At 45.9% G+C, this 21,812-nt stretch overlaps 4 protein-coding genes across 9 annotated transcripts; 1 reads left to right on the forward strand and 3 right to left on the reverse strand.

The window, feature by feature from the left end:
• Nucleotides 1-163: 163 nt before the first annotated feature.
• LOC108099313 lies at nucleotides 164-1,054 on the reverse strand. The gene is made up of 3 exons (XM_017202707.1): nucleotides 637-1,054; nucleotides 377-579; nucleotides 164-307 (listed from the first exon to the last, which is right to left on the reverse strand). The coding sequence occupies exons 1-3, from the start codon at nucleotides 1,052-1,054 to the stop codon at nucleotides 164-166; spliced, it is 765 nt and encodes a 254-aa protein (XP_017058196.1).
• Nucleotides 1,055-1,575: 521 nt separating this feature from the next.
• On the reverse strand, nucleotides 1,576-11,855 carry LOC108099559 (calcium-binding mitochondrial carrier protein Aralar1). 3 transcript variants are annotated; one of them, XM_017203145.2, is made up of 10 exons: nucleotides 11,691-11,855; nucleotides 5,807-5,959; nucleotides 5,130-5,292; nucleotides 4,975-5,066; nucleotides 4,712-4,906; nucleotides 4,426-4,649; nucleotides 3,354-3,520; nucleotides 3,167-3,285; nucleotides 2,501-3,110; nucleotides 1,576-2,440 (listed from the first exon to the last, which is right to left on the reverse strand). In XM_017203145.2, exons 1-10 carry the CDS (start codon nucleotides 11,754-11,756, stop codon nucleotides 2,142-2,144), a joined length of 2,088 nt encoding a protein of 695 aa, XP_017058634.1. In that variant the 5' UTR covers nucleotides 11,757-11,855; the 3' UTR covers nucleotides 1,576-2,141. The 3 variants fall into 3 exon arrangements, with proteins under 3 accessions (XP_017058634.1, XP_017058636.1, XP_017058635.1); XM_017203147.1 differs by lacking the exon at nucleotides 11,691-11,855 and adding an exon at nucleotides 9,541-9,898; XM_017203146.2 differs by lacking the exon at nucleotides 11,691-11,855 and adding an exon at nucleotides 6,270-6,455.
• Nucleotides 11,856-12,481: 626 nt separating this feature from the next.
• LOC108099631 (STAM-binding protein-like A) lies at nucleotides 12,482-15,299 on the reverse strand. Its single transcript, XM_017203260.2, has 5 exons — nucleotides 14,963-15,299; nucleotides 14,307-14,858; nucleotides 13,441-13,756; nucleotides 13,267-13,379; nucleotides 12,482-13,200 (listed from the first exon to the last, which is right to left on the reverse strand). Exons 1-5 carry the CDS (start codon nucleotides 15,076-15,078, stop codon nucleotides 13,035-13,037), a joined length of 1,263 nt encoding a protein of 420 aa, XP_017058749.1. The 5' UTR covers nucleotides 15,079-15,299; the 3' UTR covers nucleotides 12,482-13,034.
• Nucleotides 15,300-15,871: 572 nt separating this feature from the next.
• On the forward strand, nucleotides 15,872-21,438 carry LOC108099594 (neutral ceramidase). 4 transcript variants are annotated; one of them, XM_017203204.1, is made up of 6 exons: nucleotides 15,872-15,910; nucleotides 18,569-18,723; nucleotides 18,782-19,105; nucleotides 19,167-20,033; nucleotides 20,405-21,015; nucleotides 21,075-21,438. In XM_017203204.1, the coding sequence occupies exons 2-6, from the start codon at nucleotides 18,586-18,588 to the stop codon at nucleotides 21,256-21,258; spliced, it is 2,124 nt and encodes a 707-aa protein (XP_017058693.1). In that variant the 5' UTR covers nucleotides 15,872-15,910; nucleotides 18,569-18,585; the 3' UTR covers nucleotides 21,259-21,438. The 4 variants fall into 4 exon arrangements, with proteins under 4 accessions (XP_017058693.1, XP_017058692.1, XP_017058695.1 ...); XM_017203203.1 differs by lacking the exon at nucleotides 15,872-15,910 and adding an exon at nucleotides 16,447-16,971; XM_017203206.2 differs by lacking the exon at nucleotides 15,872-15,910 and adding an exon at nucleotides 16,833-17,034.
• Nucleotides 21,439-21,812: the final 374 nt, after the last annotated feature.

The raw sequence follows: 21,812 nt of genomic DNA on the forward strand, positions 1-21,812 counted from the left end.
ACATTTGGAGAGGGCTATCTGAATGGGCCGAGTTACATTGCTTTCTTAATGATAAAAAACTCATAACTTAATGTTGTTCCACATTTAAATGGGATTTCGTATAACGCTGCGATAAAAGCAGTTGCAATTTGAAAAGTTCATCCTAGATTTAATCGAAGCTGCCCTATTTTAATCCCACCTCCAGAGTTGGAGAAACTGCGGGAATGGGCACGTACCTTGGGTGGCTCACATCCCCCCTGTCGTAGTATCCTCCTAAATGTTCCCCTGGCACATGGTATAGTCCATAGTGTAATCCATTGTTTGCTACCTGTAAGTTAGGAAAAATAGTAAAGCAAAGTAAAAATAGTAGTAACATGACTACTTGATCTTCACATACCCTCTTTAGTCCGTTGATGGAGGCCAAGAGCAGGGCCATCTTGGCCAGCAAAAGAGCTTTGCCGCTCACAATCGACAGCATCTGGAATCCCATGGGAACCAAGATAGCTCCCAAAGCGGTGACACCAAACATCATGGTGATGATCATATTGTAGCGATGTCGTCTCACCCTGGCACTTCCCACAGGATCGGTGGTGGAGGTTTCTATGAAAAGGGTTCGTCAATGAATCGAAGAATAGTTACAAACCATCCAAAACCCACCACTACTTAGGTATCGTTCTGTCAGCTTCCCCAGATTCACTTGCAAAGTGTGGGTGGTTAGGCCCTTGGCCAAACTCACTGCCAACTGGTCGAACCAGGTGAGGTGCTTCAGATCCTTTCGCTCGTCTTGGGCACTCGAAGAATTGACTGGCTTATCGGCTGCAGAAACCAGACGCACTCCATCGTATATGGAAATCTCCGGAGACGTCATGATGTTCTCGAAGATGTGCAGACTCCTGGAGCGGAAGCAAGACCACAGACTTTGGGACACATCAGATTGGTAGCAGTCACGCAGGTCACTTCGCAGCTTCCTCAGCTGGGAAACCCATGACTTTTCTGCCCCATCCTCTCCGGACGTCACACTTTCGCCTAGGATCACTCCAAGTAGGAATAAAACCAAACTGCGCTGAACCCGCATTGTTCTCCCTTTGAAATCCAAAATGAAACTGCATCAAAAGCGCCTCCATCGATCGAGGTTTTATAGCCCGTCGATGGTCACTGATCGGCGACCGATCTCGTCCAGTGCACCCGGTCATTGGGGCACATGTGGAGACCCTCTCCGCGAATAGCTAACGGATCTTCTTTGGCGGTCATGGTCGGCGGACAGTTGTTGACTTCGAAACCGAGAATGGCAACCCAGAAACGCAGGTGGGCAGTGCCTAAAATTAACTTGTCAACATCGATTTGCAAATGCCCGCAATCACACAATTCTAATCAGATGCGTTTGGACCTTGTTCACTATTCACTGGCAATTGGCCATGAATTGACGCTCGATTGAGTTGGCAAGCAGCTCCCAGGAGGCGGATCCGTCATCTGTGGGTCAGTTTAAGCGAATGTATGTAGGTAAAAGGGGCTTGGCTTCGTTTTCTAAATCATTTCACCAAAGGTATCAAGGCATTCAAGGCGGTAACTGTTTGAGATTTAAAGACTCTCCCCAGATTGGATTGTTTTTAACATTGAGTTTTATTTATTTATTCTTTATTAGCTAAGAGGTCATTCATTGCATTTCCTTTGCTTGATAATTGTTTTGAACAAATTCGTACTAAGATTAAAAGGTTTCGCTTTAATAGTTACATTGAGTGCAAAAGTTGACGTTCAGTGATTGGTTGTTGCTCTAGACTTTAAACTAGTTAACAAAGTTTACAAAAACAGTACTACACTTTCCTAAATATATGCACCGTGGCCAAAATCGATTCTACACTTTGAAGTGGGCCTTACGTTTGTTGTTTCTTTTGGTTTTGGGTTTCGGGTGTGGTAAAAACAGTTGCTCAGAGCCGGGTGCCCAGGGTCCGGTGCGATCCCTGATGTTCAGATACAATAGTACTATAGATGCGGCGCTGCTCCTCCCTGATCCTCGTAGAAATATCCTCAGTGCTTCTGTGTGTGAATTTGTGTAAACGCGTCCTAGCAAAAAATATATCCTCTCTGGTTCGGAGCCCCCAATCCTGCCCGCACTTCGCATCTCGCGACTACGTGGCGCTCGGCAGGCGGTGGCGCCAGTACAATCAGGACCCCGTGGCAGTCGATGGCGTGGCAGCAGCCACTCCGCGTCCGAAGCGCGGCAGGTACAAGCCGAACTTGGACTCCACTCCGGCGAGCAGAGGCACCGCGGCCTTGTAGCCGCCGATGTGGTCCAGGTTCTCGGTGCTCACCGTGGCCGCGGCCTGCTCCAGCGGAGTGGTGATCTTGTGCGCCTCGGACCCCTTGGGCTGGGTGCCGCCGAAGTCCACGTAGAAGAGGCGCTGCAGCAGCTCGTAGGTCACCAGGGTCACGCCGAACTGCGGCGAGGAGCGGAAGACACGAGCTGTGGAACGAGGAGAAGGGAGTTATTAAGAGTTCCCAGGTTCCTTACAATCCGGCTTACCTGCCGTTCCCTTCCAGAAGGCCCGCGGTCCCTCCTCGGCCATGATCTTCTTGGTGGCGTCCCACACCCCGGTGTAGGTGGTCTGTCCGGACCTGGCCACCACCTGCAGGCGGGTCTTGATGACGTCGGCGGGCGTGACGAGCGAGGCGGCAGGAACACCGGCGATGGCTCCGGCGGCCAGCAGGGTGAGGGGGTGGTTGTAGCCGTCCTTGTCGGCCATCATGGCCTTGGTGTGGGCGTAAGTGGGGAAGTAGATGGCCGAGAAGGGCACGTCGCGCAGCAGACACGCCCTGGCGCCCTTGTAGAGCCCGAAAAGGCCCAGTTCCCGCACCACCGACCAGGCGCGAATCTTGCTGCCGGTGGCGATTTCTCCCGCCACCTGGAGACGGATCTTGACGATCTCCAGCGGGTTGGTGAACACCACTTGGGAGGCGCCTGCACAGCCGCCGGCCAGAACCTCCGCCCAGGTGGGAATGTTGCCCTTCTTGTCGGTGAGCTTGTCCCTCACCAAGTCGTTGACCGTCAGCTTGATGGCCTTCTCGGGCGCCACTCCCATCAACTGGGGCAGCAGTCCTCTGTAGAGGCCCATGAAGCCCTCGTGACGAACAACCTAAGGGAAACGAACATCAGTTGCAGGAGAACAAATAATGGAAGGCGCGGGGTTACCTTCTTGAAGCAATCCCAGGAGTTTCGGTAGGCAACTTCACCGATGTAGGAACCCGCCCGCTGGTTCTGCATTCGGGTCTTGACCAGATCGATGGGGTAGACCACAGTGGCTCCCACAGCTATGGATGAAATACATAATATTTAATTAGTAGAGGGTAAGCACTAAGGGATTCAGGGGTAATCTTACCGCCGGCAAAGGATCCGAGGGTGAAGCGGTAGGAGCTCTCCAGCACCTGAATGAAGGCAGATCGGTCGGCAGGACTCTCCACCGCCTTGATCTCCGCCAGGCGATGAGTCATGTGCTTGGTGTAGTGCTCGGGGGCAATGTTGCTCAGGTCGCTATAGTCGATGCGGCTGAATGAGGCAGAAATAAAACAGAGTCAGTGGATATATCTATTGAGTGTATTCGAAAGGGGTAGCTAACAGAGACCAACTGGGTTAGATTTAGGTTCGGGAGTTCTTGGAGTGGAGTCACAAACAAACAAAAACGCAAAACTCAGGCCAAGGAAGGACGAGATCACTTGCCTACTCGGAGTTATCTTTCTCCTGCGCTTCCACCAGCTTTGCAAATTGAGAATTGCGAGTGCAGCGCAGAAAAGAGGAGAAACAAATAGAAACACAGAGAGAAAAGATACAAACAAGCAACAATTAGCACAAGACATAAGACACTTGATTTTAGGTATTCCCCTGAGACACTCATGCACTCTCAAGGGTGTTATTGATGTTATGATACTTTCGGACAGACTGCAGAAGAATTGCCAACCTAGCTAGTGGTCAGCTTTATCTTTTAATGTTAATAGAAGGCATGTACTCCCATGAACTAGGTTTAATTTCCAAAAAAAAAATTCATAAAAACTTTTTAACAGCTGTGAAATTTAGCGCTCTCACAAATACCAGAATACATTAAAATCACCAAATTTTAAAAGGGGAACATTTACAATAAAATCTGGTAAAATTATCATTAAAGGCTTATGCAGTTTTTATTTGCCAATACTTTGCGAGAGCTTAGCAACTAAAAAAATATATATGAATCAAGTTATCTGTCCCTACCGTTATAAACTTTAAGGCACAAGTAATGGGTAAATAGTTTTTAATATTTCAACTACAATTTGTCGTCACATATTCTGTATTATTATCAAGCGAAATTAAAAATGGATTGATAAAAACTATTTTAAATGAAATAGGTAAATATATATGTTCTAATTTAGTTCCAAAGTTGGCAACACTGAACCCGAAGGCATCTATACACTTAAACTCACCCAGCTTGATGGACGGCGCCTGCCAGAGTGTACAGGATATCGATTTCCAGCGGGGTGATCTGGCTCATGGTCTGGGCGGCGTAGAGGATCTGATCCTTGGTGATCATGTCCGTGCGACTTCCCTCGGTGGCGTGCAGGTAGACTTGTTTGATCAGTTCCATGTTATTCAGCAGCGAGGTAAATGCGATGAAATACGGGAAGCTCACCTTGTGACCCTCAGTGACCTAAGGACGTTTAAAGCAATCTCTTAAAGGATATTCCGGGAACGGAAACTGTAGATAGCTACCGAAACGAGGTTGTCCTTGACACCGGGGGTCAGTAAATGCCGCTTAACATTGACTATTATGTCCTGGAAGTCCAAGGGGGAGATGAACCCAGTGCCGGCTGGATCCTTGCTGCGGAAGGCCTCCATCGCGTGCTCCTCGTGGAAGTCGTGCAGCAGCTGGGTGAACTCGGCATAGTTGATAAGGCGTTGCTTCTTCTGCAAGTCGGAGAAAAATTCAAAGCCTTTGGCATGCATTCGAATGTACTGAATTGCATAATACTTACGTCACCAAAGTAGCGCTTGATAAAGGGGCCGTCTAAGCTAAAAGGTATCTTTGAGTGCAGTTCAGTTTTTTGTACGACATCAGCAAAGTCGGCTGGAACATAGAGAGGATGTTTGTGATGTGTTCTTTATATCAATTTTGCTTAGTTTTTCTTACCGTAGGAAACAGTGCCGTTGCCCTTGCGGTCGAACAGCTGGAAAGCGGTCCTGTACAGCGCATCGGGGGTGCAGAGCAGACCCTCGAAGGCCTGGAACTCCGAGAACGAGATGAGTCCATCCTTGCTTGTGTCGGCAATGTTGGCCAGCAGGCGCACCGATTCCTATGCAGAAAATGGAACAGGAGCAATGTTAGTTTCAATTATAAATCATTTCCGAAGTGGCGGGCTAATCTCTTTTAATTGGACATTGTCCGGTAGTCACCCTTAATGGGCAGATAAACGGGGCCGTAAAAGAAACTGCCCCCAAGACTTCGGCACCTGATTGAATCAGCTCCAATTTGCGGGCACCTACGATCAGGTTCAGTCGGGTTCTCAGACCATAAAGCTGATAAGCGGACCCATTAAAATAGAATCTGTGACGTTGGCCTTTAGACACGAGGCAGCCAAGTGATTGCCGGGTTATTTGGTTTGTTATTTGTTTGCGGGTGGGTCAAGGTCAACCCGTGAATCAGTCTGGGGAGTTGGACACTGATTTATGTTTATAAGTTTCTATGTGCTGCCGCTCAGGGGGAAGTTATCTAGCGATAAGATATGGCCAGCCGCCTTATCGGGGGGACTATGCTAAATAACCTTGCAATGACCGGCGACTGCAGCAAACACCCAGTATGTAACTTACGTCATTAAATGCAGTTTCCGGAAAGAGTCCTAGGAACTTGCGCACGAAATCCTCGCTGGTCATGTAGTGCTCGCCATTCTTTTGGACTGAGGCGTACTTTTGGAACACCTCTCGCAACTTTTCAGTGCCGGCGCGCTTCAAAAGCGACGGAGACTGCAAGAAGAAATGGCAAAAGAAAACAAAGAGAAGAATTAGTTTATGTACGATAAATCCATGTTAGAGCTCTGAGGAAGTGTTTCCAAAAATAGTTTGGGGCCTTGCGACTCATTACTAAGGAAGTATATAATTTGTATAGGTTCGGTTTTTTTTAATCCAGTTCTGCATACTTATTATTTACTAAAAGTAGTTTCGAAAACCACCCCCATGTACCCGCCACTGTCTCACTCTCTTATGGCTCTCCCGCTCAAACTCTAGTGCGAAATCAACACGTGTCAGCCGCCCAAGAACCCCAGCGAAAACTTACATTTGGCAAACTTTTGGTCAGTGGCATTCCTGTTTTTTAGCTGTGACTACTTCTGGTTCAGTGTTGTTTCCGCGAACAATTGCCGCATCTAATTAGCTCATCAATGCAAACCGATCTAATCCAAACCGCTCGAGTCGAAACCACTGCCTTTCCGTCCCGATTAAGTGCGAGTGAAGTGGTGTCGACGAGCGAAGAATCCCCACCACCAAAACCTCTGCTGAGAGTGGGGGAGAACAACACTCGGAGAGCCACATCGCAGAGTTTTACCTTGGCGACTCTTATTTCGCTTGCTCATTATCAATGTCAATGAATTCTCTTTGATGCCTCTCTTTATAAACGGTTTTGCAAGAAGGTGGGGTATATTCATTACTAAATGTATTTAAATAAATAAAACCACATTTTCGCAAAATCTAAACTTTCGTAAATAGAATATACATATATGTTCTGTTATGTTCTTAAAGATGTAGAAAATATAAACAATGTTTTGGAAAATATAAACAATTTTGTAGAAAATATAAACAATTTGTTGTTAATTGCTTGTAATTGTTTTCAATTGTATTTACGAGTACTTGTTTGAATTGATAAGATTGTCATCATCTATTAAGTGCTAAATATTTAGAGTCGTGTGACTGAAAGTCAAGTATCCTTTACGGTATATTTTGTCTCCACAACTTGTTTACCAGTCCTCTTCGACAGTTCGATGCACAATTACGGCTGAATAATCACCCAAAGGTCAGCAGCTCCGTCAACAAGTTCAACTTCGATGACAATACACCCCATTCGATTCCCCAGCTTTTATCAACTGCTTTATTGACGTAATACGATTAGCACGCGATGAAATTGTAATTTCCCCTGTCCAAGACTCTCTCTCTCTCTTTTTGCTGGGGGTCCCTCACTTTGTCAGATTTGCTTGTTTGTGCCAGCGATTTGCGAAAAACAACAATATATTTCATAATAAATTCAGCAAAAACACGAAAACAATTATGGAGCCTTAGCCTTCGAATCCTCAAACATAAAAAAAGGTCTGGAATTTGCGATGGACATTTGATAGAAACTAAATTCCACGGAGAACAAGTTAACTATGTTATATGAGTTTTGTCTACATCATGCCATACTGCAATAAAAAAGGAAAAAGTCCCTATGCACCTATTTTAGATTCGTACTGAAATATTTTATTCACATATAAAATTAGAAAAAAGTCTGCAAAAACGTTAAAAACTAAATAAGTTCCTAAAGAAAAAAAATTTTGCAAAAAACAAAAAGTGAAGAACCTTCTTAAGGATACTTTTTTTTCGTTCACTGTTCTTGCGGTTTGGCATAGTTGCAATGCTCTATCCCCCCTTTTAGTTGGTGTCTGTCGGTTCCGTCAAAGTGTCGCATTGGCCTTTCCCAATCGATTGGCAGTAGCAATAAATGAATTCGTTCCTCGGAAATTTGCTGCACAATTTGCGATGCCATCAAGTATTCATAGGAAGCGGCAAAAACACGAAAATTAAATTGTTCACTTTATGAGGATATATAATTCATATTGATGCTGGGACGAGGATATCAGCTTTCATTTCAACAGAAAGTAATTAAGTGGCAATGTTTGCAACGAGATTTTTAATTAATGTCTGTTGTTTATTTATTTCTTTTGCATGTCTGAAAATAATTCTGCCCTGATTGAGTGCTATTATTTTTCTGCATATAATCCATATATTATATATTTACTGTATAGTAAAGCAAGGCTTATTTCAGACATAATTTTGCTGAGCAACTCCCGTACTACTTTCCTCATGTGAATGTTCCTATGAAATTGACTTCTGACGGGTTCAGTGAGCATGAAATAATCCAATCCGAATATAATCAAAGGAACTTCCGCTTAAGCCCCGATTCAATTTGTTGCACAGTGAACTTGTAAACCCCAAACGTACTCGCTTGCTAAATTATTTATTCATGCCCAGCAGAAACTGTTTTTATCCACTTTTTATTCTGGCAAAGCCAGCCAGCGGAAAATGTTACACATACGCCCCGTGTGACAGCAGACAGCAGCGATTTGTTTGTTTGTTTGCTCGGGTTTTGTGTCTTCCCCATGTTTGTCCGCCGTCTCCTTGACTTCTGCTTTGTTGCATTTGCATAATGAGTTCTTCTTGGCCATGGTCGACGGCCCTGCCATTCGGCAGTCAAAGGTTGCAGGCACAGGTTGCTTTCCCCTGATTTCCCCGCTTTCCATGCCCCTTAGCTGCCTGCAGCGAGTGGCACGTGCTTGTCACTGTTACTCTATCTTTGCATTTGTATCGGTAAGCCCAGAGAAAAAATAAAGGGCTGTTATTAATTGGAATAAACATATTCCTTCTAAAGTCTGGCTTGTTAGCTTTAATAACTGATTACCTTTTGTTAACTTGAATTTGTATTTTAATAAATGTTAGATCCAATTAATCATAATATCAGTAAGCAAAAAACCCCAATTAAAGTTTGATTATTTTTTTTTTCTGTGTTGGTTCCATGGAAATTTGTTGCGCGAGCGGCAAAGTTTTGTTTTTGTTTGCAATTTCCACCAAGGTCAGACCGGCTGTTCATTATCGCTGTGGTTGTCGTTGCTTCTGCCTTTTGGAAGGGGTAATTTCATCCCCCTATTAACTGAAGTCATACAGGCAAATGAGCAACTGGAAGCTCGAGAAATTCTACCCACACTAATAGGAATCTTGGCATAATGAATTCCTACTCCGCTTGTAATTTAACTTTTAACTAACGGCCAATAATTTACTAATATAAGGACTGGAGCTGTTACAATTGGAATTCAGCAACAGCTGCACCACTGGCCCATTACGTATGCGCAGGGTGAGCCATGGGACCCCAGTCAGCTGGCTAATTGACGACAGCAAGCGATTTAGAGAGTATCCAACTGCGGGAGAGGTATCTATAGAGAAAGAGATTATATGGAACTGGCGGCTGGAACGATCGGTAACTGCAAACTGAGAACTGCAAACCGAGAATCTGGGCCTGAGATAGCGGTGACTTTTCCAAAGTCGTGAGCGGACCAAAACTGGCCACAAATCCGTGGGATTGAAGGTGATTCGCTGGATGCTTGAAAGCTCTCGCTTGGAATCATATTGTTTTATTTTTTATATAATTGTTGGGTCTGCGAGCTTTTCGAGATATCAAGTATTTATCTTTTGCCTATTTCGTAATGCTCTCTATCGTTCCTTATTGATATTAATTAGTCTGGGCACTTCCTCAAGCTGTTAGTTATCGGATCAATAGTTAATTAGTTTCCTGGACGGAACGTTACCTCATCCTTATCTGGCATATTCACTTATACTTATGAACACAATCGAAAAGTCTATTAGATCTTCGCGAATTTAGGCACGTTCGCGTTATCTTGTTATATATTCGTCTGTCTTAAACCGATAACTTAACCTTTGGTTAAGTGTAATTTTAATGGTCGATTATGCAGCCACTGTAAGTCCTTGATTTTTGGTTGCCTCTTCGGACTTTATTGTAAATATTATAATATTTTATTTTATTTAAAGATTGATAAATTATTTTCCAATGTCCGAACCGGATATATTTAGCGCCAAGTTTATCGAATTTCGGATCCGACTCGTGATGTTTTTCTCTGGTGGACGCGCGCGATTTTCTCGTTCTGTCATCCGCTGGCGTCGCGCTGCTTTTCCATTCTGAGCTGTCGGAATTATAGAATCGAGAGCTTTTCCGCTTTCAGTAACTTTTACGACCGAGAGAGAGCCGAAAAACAAATAATAAATAAAAAGAGAAGCCGTCGGCGATTGCATTTCAGATTCATATTAATTTTGATTCTCATTTCGCTGTGCTATTGTTCGCTGCCCGGGACGGTTTTATTTCTTTGGCACTGCAGTTCCAAATAAACAATAACACCGATGCAACTATCGACTGCAAAACATATAGTATGGCTCTCACCAGGGTGGTGTGATGTAGGATAGAAGTGCCGATTTCATAAGCCCTAACTTAACTTATTTGATAATAGATAACTTCAGTGTGAATCCTGGCTGCAATGTGTTCACGGAAGTAATTCAATTCTAAGTGGTTTCAAGGTGCGACCATACGCTCTGTTCTTCAATCACACTTCTTACATTCGTGGTCAAGTTATTAGAAATTAAGAATATAAAAAAATGTATGTGATAGGAAGCGACGTTTTCAATAATTGTACCTGTATATCTCAAACTAATACTTGGTCAATCTGTATCCGAATGATTGAATTAGAATTCTCTAACAAATTGCATTCAAACCATGGATTTTGTTTTTAGTTATTAAGTAACGTTAGTTCTTTTAGGGCTCTTATTTTTGTGTCCCCATCTGTTTATTCACATGCATGGCTGGCAAGGTCACAATTTTCGAGCGTGCCAAGTGGTTGGCGATTTTACGCTGTGAAAATGTTCTTAAATTCGGATGCATTCATTCACAGCTGCTCGAGTTTCTCTGTTTACAATGTAAACACGTGCTGGCAAAAATTCTTCTCAAAAAAAAAAAAAAAAAACGAAAGAGAGGTCTTGTTAAGAGAGACCGAGAAGAAAGGTACCGCCGCAGACATTGCGTATACGCATCGTTGGCCATCTGCTGAGGGCACGTGAATAAAGCGTGTTTTGGGCGAGTTAAAAATAGCAAGGCGGGCGAGAAAATTGTGTTATTGTATTAACGTCACTCTGGCAAATGAGGAACGCCGTCTCCGCCCCTCTAAAAGATTTTAGCAAGGCCGTCCCATCCTTCAAGTTTTTTAGAGGGTGGAGTTCGTTGTTCGTTAAATAAAATGAACAATTACGAGCACCAATCATGAGCAGCAAGTTGCACGAACCGACAGAATTTTTGTCATGAAGGTTAGCCAAATGTCAGTTCCGTTCCCCTCCTCCTGAAATGGGGTGTCCTTTTTGTGACACGACAGGCACCAGCTCGGGGATTCACAAGCACAAGCGCCGCAAAAGGACCTCCACTTCCGCATTGTCACATACAACCTTTAAAATCGCTCATGCTACTACATTTTCACTGTAGTTCCGGAGAAGGAGTGACGGATGATGGGTGCGAGAAGCCCTGTCAGCTGATTGCAATTTATATCTTTGCTATTTATTATATCGCCTTTTTGGCACCTACGATTTCGCAAACTCATTGATTTATAAATTCGCCATGTATTTAATTGTAGGATTAATCTAAACTTGTTCAAGAAATACTCCACAAAAAGGATATTTACTAATTCAACCAGCTTGTTTATACTTTTCCGCCTGTGGGCACTTTTGCTCATTTCGTTCCTTCTCCAGTCGCACTTATTTTTAGACCGAGCACCTAATCCGCCTCTTGGGTGGAAAACGTTGGGCGTGGGGCTCCCAGAAAGGGTGGCTTGGTAATTAAAGCGCAAACTGGCGCCCACTTGATGCAGCAAGACAAAGGATAAGCTCCCGCGAGTGCACTTACTTCTTGGCATCCGGCGATTGGCAGAGTGGGAATCCAATTAAACGGAAACGGGATGTACATTGGCATTATCAGTGGCTCTGCGGGTGGGAAAAGCTAGAAAGCGCTGACTTTTGGCGCTTTCGCCTCAGCAAATCCAGCAGCGATTGTAGGGGGCGATTTTCCACCTGACCCCAGGTGGTCGTTTTCAAGGAGCTGCTCTTTTATCGATTTTTACGCACTTTATTCCGCTTATTTAGCGGGCAATTCGATTCACTGCGATTTAGCACTTGAGTATATATTCATATAGGTTCCTGTTCCTCAAAGGCACCCTGATGGATGGAGGCAATGGCTGATGCACTGCGGAACACCTCGGAAAACAGGACCGTACCAGTCGGGAAAACGCGCTAAACTGGATGACAACATGGAAAACTCGTGTTAACAGGGGCCCAAATGGTGGTTGCGGAGGGAAATGTTAAGCTACGAAGGTAATGTTACATTTTCCAGCCTTGAGGAAAATAAGCAAACTAAGTAAATATTCAATATATTTAATCTTTAATTTACTTAAATTTTGTTTTTAAGCCATACATTTTTATTAAAACACTTCTGCAGAAGTTACAGCTGATTATGTGAACCGGATAATCAGGTTTACCTAGGGATATTTTCTACCCCAGCTGTTGGTGGAAAAGTCAAAGCGCCATCTTTTGGCGAACGCCCACATTTTTAAATAGGGACAGAAATAACCAACAAATCAGAAGATTTATTTCCTTCAAATCTAAATTCCTATTTGCACAACCCATTAAAACTCAAACAAATGGCCAACCATAAACCAGTAGTCATAAATATTTATTCTTTTTAGTACAATAGGTAAGCATGCACAGTTTAATAATAGCGTATCATGATGATTCCTTTTTGAACAACAGGTTATTGCAAGTAGTAAGCCATAGAAGGACACGACTCCTTTCGGAGCGCCGCGAATAGTTTGCACAGTAAGCTGTAAGGGCGAGAGTGGGTGTCGGGGAACCCCGGACATCTGCCTAACATATTAAATATATATAGTAGATAGTAACGAACGCAAGGGTAAGCCACAATTGAAAATCACATTGGGGTTCTTAAGTGAAATAATGCAACGAACGGAAAAGCCGGAACGCAATAAACAACAACAAATGCCGCCGAGTGCTAAAAGTGATGTGTAGACGATCCTCGGGGATCAACAGCTTGCAAAAATACATTTCTCTCTGTTTGCCGAAAATAGTTACTCTTTCTCTAACTGCCTAAATCTCTGTAATTTCCATGGTTAATCACTGTTTGACACCCGAAATTGGAGCTATTGCTGGATCTGCTGGGTTCTGATCTGGTTTTAAGCGACTACCTGCGCAGGTCGATGACTTTGATCTTGGCCTGGTTGTCCATTCGAATGTGCTGCGCCTCCATGAACAGCGGCGGGTCGTTTGGGTGCGGATGAAAGCCCGACTGCCGACACTGGGCGATATAGTCCAATCCATAATGTGGCGTGAGTATAAAGAAACCAGTGCTGCAAGCGACAGATATGGATAGCAGATAAGCAAGGGCTTTCCAAAATGACTCATGGTTCACTCACGTGTTGTACTTGGGGGCACACACGATGGCCAGTGCCTCGGGCATCATGATCTGATAGGAGCAGTGCGTATGCAGGTCAACAGAGGACAAAAACGCAGTCTGGGTGGGATGGGTCTGCGAAACAGGTGCGTTTTATAAATAAGGAGGAAATAATAAAGGTATATAAGTTGCATACATGTATCCATCCCAGCGTTATCAGCTGCATCTGGTCCTGCACATCGAATATCTGCTCCTCGTGCATCGTGTTGCAGCTATCCGGAGTCCCCTGCTGCTGCGGCGTGATGATGTGCGTGATGTACAGCTTGTTCTGGGACAGATGACCCGCTAGCACTCCGCACGTCTCGATGTTCTTCGAGGTGTTGGCAAGAGCCAGTTTCAGGAACACTTCCATGGTGTCCCCGGGCACGTGAACGAGGCGCAAGGAGCCCGCCAGCAGAGAGTCCGAGCGGTTGTACGCCGGCTTCTGGTTGCGATCGAAGCTAGGCTTAGAGCTGAAAAAAGATTTGTTGATAAATTGATTTTTTGAAGGCGGTCTAATTTCTATGGTTATCTTCTAGAACAAATCCCTTTTTAAAGACCCTCGTTTGAGTTAAATGGAGTTTTTCTGAATAGCTAAATAACGTATAGATAGTGAAATCTACAAGTTTGAAGTATCAGTGTTATAGGACTATCAGTGCTCTTATCAAATTTAGCCACAGTGGGATCGTCTTATTGGCGACGATCGTGCGATAAGTAAGTTCCGGGGCTTATGTTTGTTTGAGGTGCCTATTTTTGAACCTCGAAAAGGGGAATGCAGTTTATAATTAAATTTGCAAATCATATGTGAACTTAAAGCAACGCAGCTTAACTGTGGTGACGGTATGACGAATTTGTTTACACAATTCCGCGAGGTTTCCTCATTTGGACTGTGAAACCAAGTAGGGTGTTTGTAACCACAATTTTGTTTGAGCAAAGGAAGATGACTGTGAACTGGCTGACTAGTCTGATTAGGGAATATTCGCTTCATAACTACTTATACTAAAACCTTTCTTTGGATCTCACTTGGTTGACTTATCGGCGACTGCATCACTTGCAGCAGGGAGCAGGAGTCCCGATCCCGGCAGACTACGGTTGGCGCCCGTGGGGAAGTCATTGGGGTAGACAACCTGGTCGAGCAGGCTCAGATCCGGAGCCGACGGCTGGTTGCCCTCGTCGATGAGCACGTGCAGGTTGGCCGGGATAAGAGACGGGATGCCACTCGACCCCGCCTTCTCCCTCTCCCTCTGCCGCTGGCGCTCCCTCTCCCGCTCCTTCTCCCTCTCCAGTTCCCTGACCCTTTCCGCCTCCTTGCTGGCCAGGAACTGCTCGTACTCTCTTTGGTAGTGAGCCAACAGCTTGGCGCGCAGCTTTTCCGTTGTGGGCATGATCTCGTCCTTAATCTTCCTGTTGATGTCGCGCACCTCGGCCTTCACGTTGCCGTAATCCGGATGCTGGCGGATCTTCTCGATGAAGAGGGTCATGTAGCGCAAGTACAGGATGAAGGCGTTCTCGTGGTTGCCCTCCCGCTGGTAAACATTGGCCATGCGCAGCATCTCGGTGCCAGAGCGATAATACCTGCAAGGACATGGCCTGTGAGAACTGAGAGCCGCCAGGCCTTGGCCACGCAAGGTCGCAGCCTTGGGTGCGTTGAATTGGCCGTGGAATGACCAAAGACTCACCGCGTAACGGGCATGTTTTTGTCCACCTCGATGAGGTTGCCGCAGTGGGTCAGGTGCTTCATCCTCTCCTGGGGTTCCACGACGCCCATGCTCATGTTATTCACAGCCTTTGACATGGTTTCACTTGCTCCTGCAACGCCAGCTCTCAGTTCCCGAGTTGCCCCTACCCTGTTCTGTGGAATTCCTTTGGCTGCTGTCCTGGGTTATTGGTCGCGGGGATTGGACGCAATCTCGGCTGCCAGTTTGCTGCTATTCCGCAATCTTCTGTCGTGAAGAATTACTCATAATTACGCAGGTGGCGTCCTCTGAAAAAGCTGGAAACAGCTGTTTTCCCAACATCAGCTGTGCGTGACAGAGTGGAACGAGCATCGATACTTATCGATAGTAGTCGATGTCGCCGCAAAAGTGTGGGTGGACGATACCTACGAACGGCTTTTTGAATTTTTTTGGAGCGCAGCTGTCGTGTTTAAATTTGGGCTTCAAGCACACTTGCCGCAAAATAACTATACGGAAAACACTTGCAGCTCCCAGTTTAAAAAAGGTATAATGTAGAGCACTTAAAGCTAGAAATTACTATGTACTTGCTAATCTATAGGTCATGAATAAAAATCTAAAAAATATTAAGTATGCTCCTATTTGACAGTTACTATCATGCAGGAGCTTCAAACTTTCTTTTCATTAAAGCCTTCTAACAATGCGTTGCAAATGTACGTATTTATTGAAGCGATCCAAATATTCCCCATTCCATCTGCACGTACTTAATCCATATCGCTGCAAATAAAACAGGGCTAATCTTGGTAATACACTTGAAACTCGGCGATAGTCGGACGTAATCAATGGGTTATTTAAAAGACCCCATGGATTGATTGTAGAAAATTTTCGGTAGGCCATTCAGTAGTAGCGCGTGTGTCGATCCCGAAAGAACTCGGCAGGAATTATATTTCTGGGGTAAGCCAAGAGCCAATTACCCGTTTAAATACTGGGGACTTTGGCTGCAAATATCTGGTTCGCAGGAGTCAAGGTGCGCACTTGTTTACCCAAAAGTATTAGCACTAAGTGGCCCAATCTAACTGCCAAGATCTGCGGAAACTAGCGGGGCGATATGATAAGCTATCAGTGGATTATTTAAAGCATGCAGATCGGGTTAACCCAACAGTGCAGGTGGCAATATTATACAGACCATGAAAACGGAAAACTTTACAAAGGGTTCAATAAAAATCTTAAAGATACATTTTGTAGTTGTTTACATGAGCTGGTATGAGCTTAAAGAGACCCCCGGCTGGATTGACCGCTTGAGACACTGACCAACTGACTGACGGACGGCAGTACGCCCACAGAGCGCCAAAATAAATGGGAACCGAACACCCGACCGAAACCCATTCACAGATGCAAGTGCCGAGAGCCGAGGCCGCGGTTCAGGTTCGGCTTGGAACTCAGTTTGGCTTCCAGCCGAATTGGTTGGCTCGATCAGTCGAGTGCCAGCTTGGGCGAAAAACGGGCGACATTCCTCGGACCTCGGTTCGGTTCACTTCGAGATAGTTTCGTTTCTGGCTGATTCGCGGGGAGCGGACGACAAAGGCAAAGGCAAACTGTCGCGTTCGTGGAAAAATAAATAGATCGAAAAAGTGGGGCCCAGCGTGTTTTGAAATCGCTTTTTGGCATCGACAAGCCCCGGAGTGCAACTGCTGCACATTACTCACTAATTGAGCAGATAAAATGCGTGTGATAAGTGCGGGATATTTCTAACAACTATTAGCGCTGTAACTGGGCTCAAACGAGTTCGACCCGCTCGTGTCAGCGAGTTCTTGAAACTGTGCAGTGCATGAATCCGCGGCAGAAAGGAGTTCTCATTGCATAACCCTCAAAAAACAATCCGAGCATCCCTAAGTCAGTGCAAGCAAACTCAGCGAGAGATACACATGGGTGTACTTATCTTATAAAAGGCTCATCAACCGAAATCTTCTGTAATTTGCTCAATTGGCGCGTTGTCCGGCGATCAGCGTTTGGTGGTTCGTATCCAAGAGATACTTTGCAGTGTCTCTGTGTATCTGATTGCTCTCTTTTCGGAGCGTGTAAGTGTGCGTTACATTTTGAGCCTCCGGGGCGATTGCAAAAGTATCCGAAATCGAAATCCGCACAAGAGATACGTGTTTGCCGGCCATTTGTATCTGTATCTTGTGCGATGGCCCTGCAGCTGATCGTCGCTGCTTTATAGCCGAGCATATTTATTTAATTTTCGTTTTCAATGTCAGGCCCGTGGTGTGTAAATTATGCAAAGCTCACGACCGGGGGACTAATGGGGGCCGGGTGGTCGAGTGGTCGGGTGGTCGGTCAGGTGGAGGAGCACTGCTTTACATGCGCGGCAATTACCCACTCGATTTCCTACTTAGCGCCTTTTGCGGGGAACCAGAAGAGAACGCGGAGTTCTATGTGGAACCCGGTGCGCATACAAAAGAAGCCTATTCATCATTAAACCCGAAACAAAAGCAGGTGGAAAATAGATACAAATAAGGGGTAGGGGGATTTCGCTGATTCATGGCACGGAAAAAGCCAAACTACTTTTGGTTTCAATGAAGACCATAGTGATCACACAAAAGATCTACATGTGCTATGTGCTGAATATATTTTTTTTTTAAAACAAAGAACCTTTTTCACAAACAGAACAAGTTTCCAATTAGAATTTTGTATGCTAAATATTTTGCTATTCCGAGTTGGTAGTTCTAAAACCTTAACCGCTGCTGTGAAGCAATCATTGAGCCACTGAAGAAGCCGCTTGGCTTTCGCAACTGATAAAAACCGGTTCCGCAGAGGGGCTATCATATTGATAAGAGATCCCCGACCGTCATCTTACAACTGCGGGTCGCTTGTTTGCTTTGTTATTATTATTATTGTTATTGTTATTGTTGGTCGGCTCGAATTGTTATTGTTATTGTCTGCTGGAGGTCACACCCGCCGCAATCTCAGCCCCATTCGAAGTGCGATTGCCAACCACCGCGGGGATTTGCATTTGTCCGATATTTCATTTTCATATGTGAATCCGATTGACGGATGAGGGCCGAGCGGATCCACGGATTGGATCCAACTGTCAGTCATTATCGCTTTCGTCAACGTCGCGTTTTGTTGCAGATTTTTGCAATATCCCCCTCCGATTGCCAAATAATACCTCGGATTTCGTTCCAAAATTGGTTGAGTGGTCACTCACCTTAACTTTGTATATATCAGAACTGATAAAAGCAAAGTTTCTATATAAGTTCGTTTTTGATATCGTTAAAGTTAATTATCTTGTTAAGTTAATAATAATTATTATGGTATTTATACCGCGTATTGGGTTCATTATAATTAATTGCCAAAACAAGTTTTGAACATTTCTGTGGAGTTACATTTTTAGCTCCAATTAATAGTTAAGTGCTATTTATCGTGATCGTTAAACTTGTTTGCTTGTTTTACCATGGTTAGTTGCCTAATACTACAATTTATTTGATAGATTGGGCTCTAAATTATTTAGAGTAATTATGGAACTCATTATCAATGATATAACGAAACGGTGTTAATTACTAGCGCGGTAGCTTTATTTATTTAATTTGTATTTTATTCAAATGTTTGTAGATCAAAGTGAAGTGCCCATGCTGAAGATGGCTTTTAGCAAGATCGCCTTCTTGGCTCTATTAGCCCTGAGTTCGCTGTGCGGACTGACCAGTGCCACCTACAAAGTGGGCGTGGGCCGAGCGGACATCACAGGACCTCCTGTTGAGATCAATTTTGTGAGTATCCAGCTTCGCTACTTCTTCCTTCATAAAATGTGGTTATTTCCTTCGATAGATGGGCTATGCCAACATCAAGCAAGTGGGTCGTGGCATCCACACCCGGGTGTTCGCCCGCGCCTTCGTGGTGGAGGACGAGAAGGGCAACCGGGTGGCCTTCGTGAGTGCGGATGCAGGGATGATGGGCTACGGGCTGAAGAGGGAGGTGATCAAGCGCCTGCAGGCCCGCTACGGAAACCTCTACCACACGGACAACGTGGCCATCAGTGGCACCCACACCCACGGAGCTCCTGGCGGCTTCCTGATGCACCTGCTCTACGACATCTCCATTCTGGGCTTCGTGCCCCAGACCTTCGAGGTGATGGCTCAGGGACTCTACCTGGTAGGCACACAAGTGAGGGGAAAATGAATTGATTTACTGATTTCATCTCCCATTGCTTTAGTGCATCAAACGAGCCACGGACAACCTGGTGGACGGTCGCATCTTCCTGTCCAAGACCACAGTGCTGAATGTGAACATCAACCGCTCGCCTTCCTCGTACCTGAGGAACCCCGCCGAGGAGCGGGCCCAGTACGAGCACGACACGGACAAGACCCTGACCCAGCTGAGGTTCGTTGACCTGGAGAACAACCTGCTGGGAGCCTTCAACTGGTACGCGGTGCACGCCACCTCGATGAACAACACCAACAAGCTGGTGACCAGCGACAACGTGGGCTACGCCGCTCTCCTGCTGGAGAAGGAGTTCAACCCGAACAAGATGCCCGGGAAGGGCAAGTTCGTGGGCGCCTTCTGCTCCTCCAACCTCGGCGACGTGTCCCCCAACATAATGGGTCCCAAGTGCTCGATCTCCGGAAACGAGTGCGACCTGCTGACCTCCCGCTGTCCCGCCGGCGAGGGCGACTGCTTCGCCTCGGGACCCGGCAAGGACATGTTCGAAAGCACCCAGATCCTGGGTCAGAGGCTGGCGGACGCCGCCCTGGGCCTCATCAACGAGCAGAGCCAGGAGACCACTGCCCGCGAGGTGACCGGAGACGTGCGGTTCATCCACCAGTTCGTGGACATGCCCAACTACAATGGCAGCACCTACAACCCGCTGAGCAGGAAGATCGACAAGATCAGGGGATGCCAGCCGGCCATGGGCTACAGCTTCGCAGCGGGAACCACCGACGGACCCGGGGCCTTCAGCTTCGAGCAGGGAACCACCACGGACAACGCCATGTGGAACTTTGTGCGCGACTTCATTGCCGCTCCCTCGCAGGAGGACATCAAATGCCACGAGCCTAAGCCCATTCTTCTGGCCACCGGCAGGGTGAGTAGTCCTGAGTAGTTTGGAGTGCCTGGAGGTACGCCATATCACCAATTGCCTTTCGAGGTCTGAAACATTTTATCTTAAAAGTGACATTAAGCTTATATAGCTAACACTCTTGATACACTCACTTGATCATTAAAACTCTGTTTGTGCGAATTAAATAATTAAAGCTATTAAGCTGAAACAAAATATTAGTCAAACAGTAACATTAAAGACACTAGGTTATAATGTCATGCAGGTTATAATGTTATGCATTGGAGACCTCAAATCTTTTTTAATACATACTATATATGGTACTTCCTATACTATAAATATAGTACTTCCATGAATACATCTCTGAACTTATCTATCTTTATTGCACACCCTTTCAGGCCACTTTCCCCTACGAGTGGCAGCCGAAGATAGTCTCGGATCAGCTCCTGAAGATCGGGGATGTGATCCTGGCCGCCGTTCCCTGTGAGTTCACCACGATGGCGGGACGACGACTGAGGAACCAGATTCGAGCAGCGGCCTCCGCCGCCGGGGGAATCGACACCGAGGTGATCATCGCCGGACTGAGCAACATCTACACCAGCTACACGGTGACCCCGGAGGAGTACCAGGCCCAGCGCTACGAGGCGGCCTCCACGATCTTCGGGCCGCACACCCACTCCATCTACATGGACGTCTTCGAGCGCCTGACCAAGGCGATGATGCGGAACGAGACGGTGGACGCGGGTCCCAGTCCGCCGTACATGAACGACGTGATGCTGTCGCTGAACACCGGAGTGCTCTTCGACGGACACCCCATAAACACGGACTTCGGCTACGTGAAGTCGCAGCCCAACAAGGAGTACGGCATCAACGAGACGGTGAAGGTGACCTACATCTCCGGGAACCCACGCAACAACCTCTTCACCGAGAAGACCTACTTCACCGTGGAGCGGAAGATCAACGAGGACCGCTGGAAGGTGGCCTACACGGACGCCAGTTGGGAGACCAAGTGAGTGACTCCTCTCAGACTGATCAGTATATTTTTTTACTCAATCCAATACCTTTCAGGATGATCTGGCACCGCACCAACACGATCCTGGGCTTCAGCGAGCTGGACATCTACTGGACCATCAGTCCGCAGACGCTTCCCGGGGAGTACCGCATCCGGCACTCCGGGGTGTACAAGTACATCCTGGGCGGAAAGTATCCCTACGAGGGCCTCACGCACTCCTTCACAGTCAAGGAGGATTAAGGGGACACAGAAGTAATCCTATAACTATTCCTGGCCGGACTTTCATCGGGCCCATCAAAACAAAACCAACTCAGTGTTGGTATTGTATTTATGTATTTATTTACCATTTGTAAGTGACGAAGGAAAGCTTTATTTTTGCTAGCGCGAATTAAAAAGATGCCAAATTTTGTTGAAAATAAATTTAAAGTTTTTTATTTCGAAAAAGGTTTTGAAGGACCGCTGCCAGCTTGTTAATCATTTGAATACTTCCAATTAAAGAATGTATTTAAATTTCCCGCCATCACGAACAGCTGTTTGAATAAAGTCCACTGCTGATGTCCCTCAGCAAATGAAATGTGGATTGTATCTTTTTCTCCCTGTTTCCGAGTGTAGTTGTATAGTGCTCTCTTCATCTCTGAAATTTCCAGTTAACATGGAACTCGAACAGAGACAGCATTGTCCAATGTAATGTTTCTGTTAGCCTGGTTGAAAAGCGCCTCTAGCGGACGAAAAGACTGCCGAATAGTTGGTTCAGGTTCAGCCCGTAAGCAGTCGGGTGGCGCTTTTGGGACTGA

The sequence above is a fragment of the Drosophila ficusphila genome, unplaced genomic scaffold, assembly GCF_018152265.1.
Source record: "Drosophila ficusphila isolate 14025-0441.05 unplaced genomic scaffold, ASM1815226v1 contig_791, whole genome shotgun sequence".
NCBI classification, from domain to species: Eukaryota; Metazoa; Arthropoda; class Insecta; order Diptera; family Drosophilidae; genus Drosophila; species Drosophila ficusphila.